The sequence below is a fragment of the Octopus bimaculoides genome, chromosome 11 (assembly GCF_001194135.2).
Source record: "Octopus bimaculoides isolate UCB-OBI-ISO-001 chromosome 11, ASM119413v2, whole genome shotgun sequence".
Lineage (NCBI taxonomy): Eukaryota > Metazoa > Mollusca > Cephalopoda > Octopoda > Octopodidae > Octopus > Octopus bimaculoides.
The window spans coordinates 7,415,750-7,418,466 of record NC_068991.1 but is presented as its reverse complement, the minus strand read 5'-3'; the positions used below and the strand labels follow the sequence as shown (position 1 = coordinate 7,418,466).

Here is a 2,717-nt window from a genome sequence, read left to right as displayed (position 1 = left end):
ATATATATAGAGAGAGAGAGAGAGAGAGAGATACAGCTTTAGAGGTATTTAATGATGGTAAAATGCAAAAGTTACTAATATAACAAAAAAAAAAAAAATGCACCGCTTCACATCACAATCTGACATCAATATCAGGATTAACAATCTCTGCTGTACTATCCTAGATATCACATGCGTTTACATGCCTTTAACACTGCAAAACTTGTGATGCTGTTAAATGACAGAAACTCATTAGGAAATGAAACAATTACAAATAACTCCTTACCGTTTCACTTGCCCAACAAGGGAGATTTTTGCAGATTCAATGTTGCGTAATTGACCACTACGTAAACTACAATGACAAGGAAAACCAACAGCAATGATTAAATTATATTGTGAAAAGTTTTATTTAAAAAAAAAAAATTAAAATATTAAATAATAAAGCATTTTTTGTAAAAATATACCTTTCATATACTACTACTACGCCTCCGCCGCCACCACCACCACCACATGCAAAACCTTGGTCAGCACAACCACAAAAGACAGGATGAGGACGATTATGGCTTGAACTGTTAACCCTTTAGCACTCAGATTACTCTGTCAAATGTAATTCATATTCATTCACATTAGTTTGAATTAGTCATGCATTATCTTGTAACTTTGAGATTTCAGAGATGCAATTGCTTATGTTTTGAACGACAGTGTTAGGTATAGGTAAGAGACCAGATTTGGCCAATTTAAACATAAAAAGGGTAGAAAATTTTGGGCCGGATATGGCTGGTTTAAATGCTAAAGAGTTAAATGAGGTTGGATAAATAGTCATCAGTTGACAAGAAGTTGTTTGTTTACAAAATATTCACAGCAACCAAATTCATTAAACAATATAGGAAAAATACAAATTTATTTATCTCACCTCCATTCAATAGCTTCCTCTATGGAACTGAAAAATGATGGACGTCCACGTAGAAAACTCTGCATGCTGCTTAATGCTTCCATTGCTGTGCCTGTATAAAATTTAGAAACCAAAATTTAAGGACTATTAAAAAAACAAAGTTGTTGGTAGAAACCTGGCCTGAATGCAAAAGAGTGGATTCCACAAAAGGTAACCAAAGTACCTAGTGATGGTGTTAAAACCAAATGGAATTAAATTCTATATTCTTCATTGAAAAGCCACATAAGTTTTGTTTGCCAATCTATTTTAACTATTTCAATGACATTTTTACCAAAAGAAATAATCAACAAAAATATAGAATACCTAAGATTCATTACAAAACAAAATAATTTTTAATGAGCAACTGTATATAACTATTGTCTTCATCAATTTGTGTGATTTTAATTAAAAACAATGTTTTAAATTATGTCAAATGAAACATTCTTTGTAACATTTGGTAAAGAAAGTGGTGGCCATGTCAGGTGCAGGCATGGCTGTATGGTTAAGAAGTTTGCTTCCCAACCACATGGCTCTGCATTCAGTCCCACTGCATGGTCCCTTGCGCAAGTATCTTCAACCCTAACCTGTAGCTGCCAAAAGTTTTGTAAGTAGATTTGGTAGATGTCATCAGAAAGAAGCCGGTCGTGTGTGTGTGTTTGTGCCCCACTACCATTTGACAACTGGTGTTGGTCTGTTTATAGTCCTGCACTTTAGCAGTTCAGCAAAAGAGTCTGATAGAATAAAAGTACTTCAAGGCAGCGCTCCAGCAAGGCCGCAGTCCAATGACTGAATCAAGTCAAAGAAAAAGATCAAAAATATAAAAAGCAGAACTCCTTACCTTCAACAACATCAATAACAACCAAACCAGCCAGAGAGGGTACCAGTGCCCTTACAGCAGTGTGTACAGCTATTGCAGCCCCCATACTGAAAGATAAAGGTATAATGAAGAAATTTTAATCAGCTATAATAAACATTTAATGATATAAGTTTTAAGAATTATTCAGTTATCATCAATAGGAATGCATTATGTGACCAACAGTTCTACTAGAAATAGCTGCCTTTGAACAATAACTTACCATTTTAGAAGACAGCTGCATAAAGAAGTGCCGAGTTCTAATTGTGGAGGGAACCTATGGAGAGGATAAACCCAGGAAGAGCTGGGACGAAGTGGTGAGAAAGGATCTTCAGACACTGAGGAAATGATTAGGGTCCAGGAGATGTAGTGATTTACTGTACTTGAGAAACATGTCAAGCTAAATAAAATCACTGTCATCTCTACATATAGGCTTGTTCTTTACAGGTGCTCGTGCCACATAAAATGCACTCATGCCGGTGCAGCATAAATGCACCCATGCCAGTGGCACATCGAAGGCATGCAGTAGACTCTGTAAAGTGGTTGGTGTTGATTATATCGACCTCAGTGTTTCACTGGTACTTAATTTATCAACCCCAAAATGGTGAAAGGCAAAGTCAATCTTGGCAGAATTTGAACTTAGAACATAGCGATGGGCAAAATAAAAACCCTTGCATCCAGCACACTAACAATTCTCATTTCTTTACTGCCCACAAGGGGCTACACAGAGGGGACAAACAAACAGATTAAGTTGATTATATCAATCCCAGTGCGTAACTGGTACTTAATTTATCAACCCCGAAAGGATGAAAGGCAAAGTCGACCTCGGCGGAATTTGAACTCAGAATGTAGCGGCAGACGAAACACTGCTAAGCATTTCGCCCGGTGTGCTATCGATTCTGCCAGCTCACCGCCTTAGTAGTAGTAGTAGTAGTAGTAGTAGTAGTAGTAGTA

The 2,717-nt window shown here is 36.8% G+C and overlaps 1 protein-coding gene across 1 annotated transcript in view; it reads right to left on the bottom strand.

The window, feature by feature from the left end:
• The window catches only part of LOC106874864 (protein phosphatase methylesterase 1), a 22,305-nt gene that overhangs the window by 8,332 nt on the left and 11,256 nt on the right, over positions 1-2,717 (bottom strand). The window contains exons 7-9 of the mRNA XM_052971502.1: positions 1,749-1,834; positions 893-983; positions 266-331 (exon numbers count right to left, since the gene is read on the bottom strand). Of these exons, the coding sequence (XP_052827462.1) occupies positions 266-331; positions 893-983; positions 1,749-1,834 (243 nt within the window). The remainder of the gene's footprint in view (positions 1-265; positions 332-892; positions 984-1,748; positions 1,835-2,717) is intronic.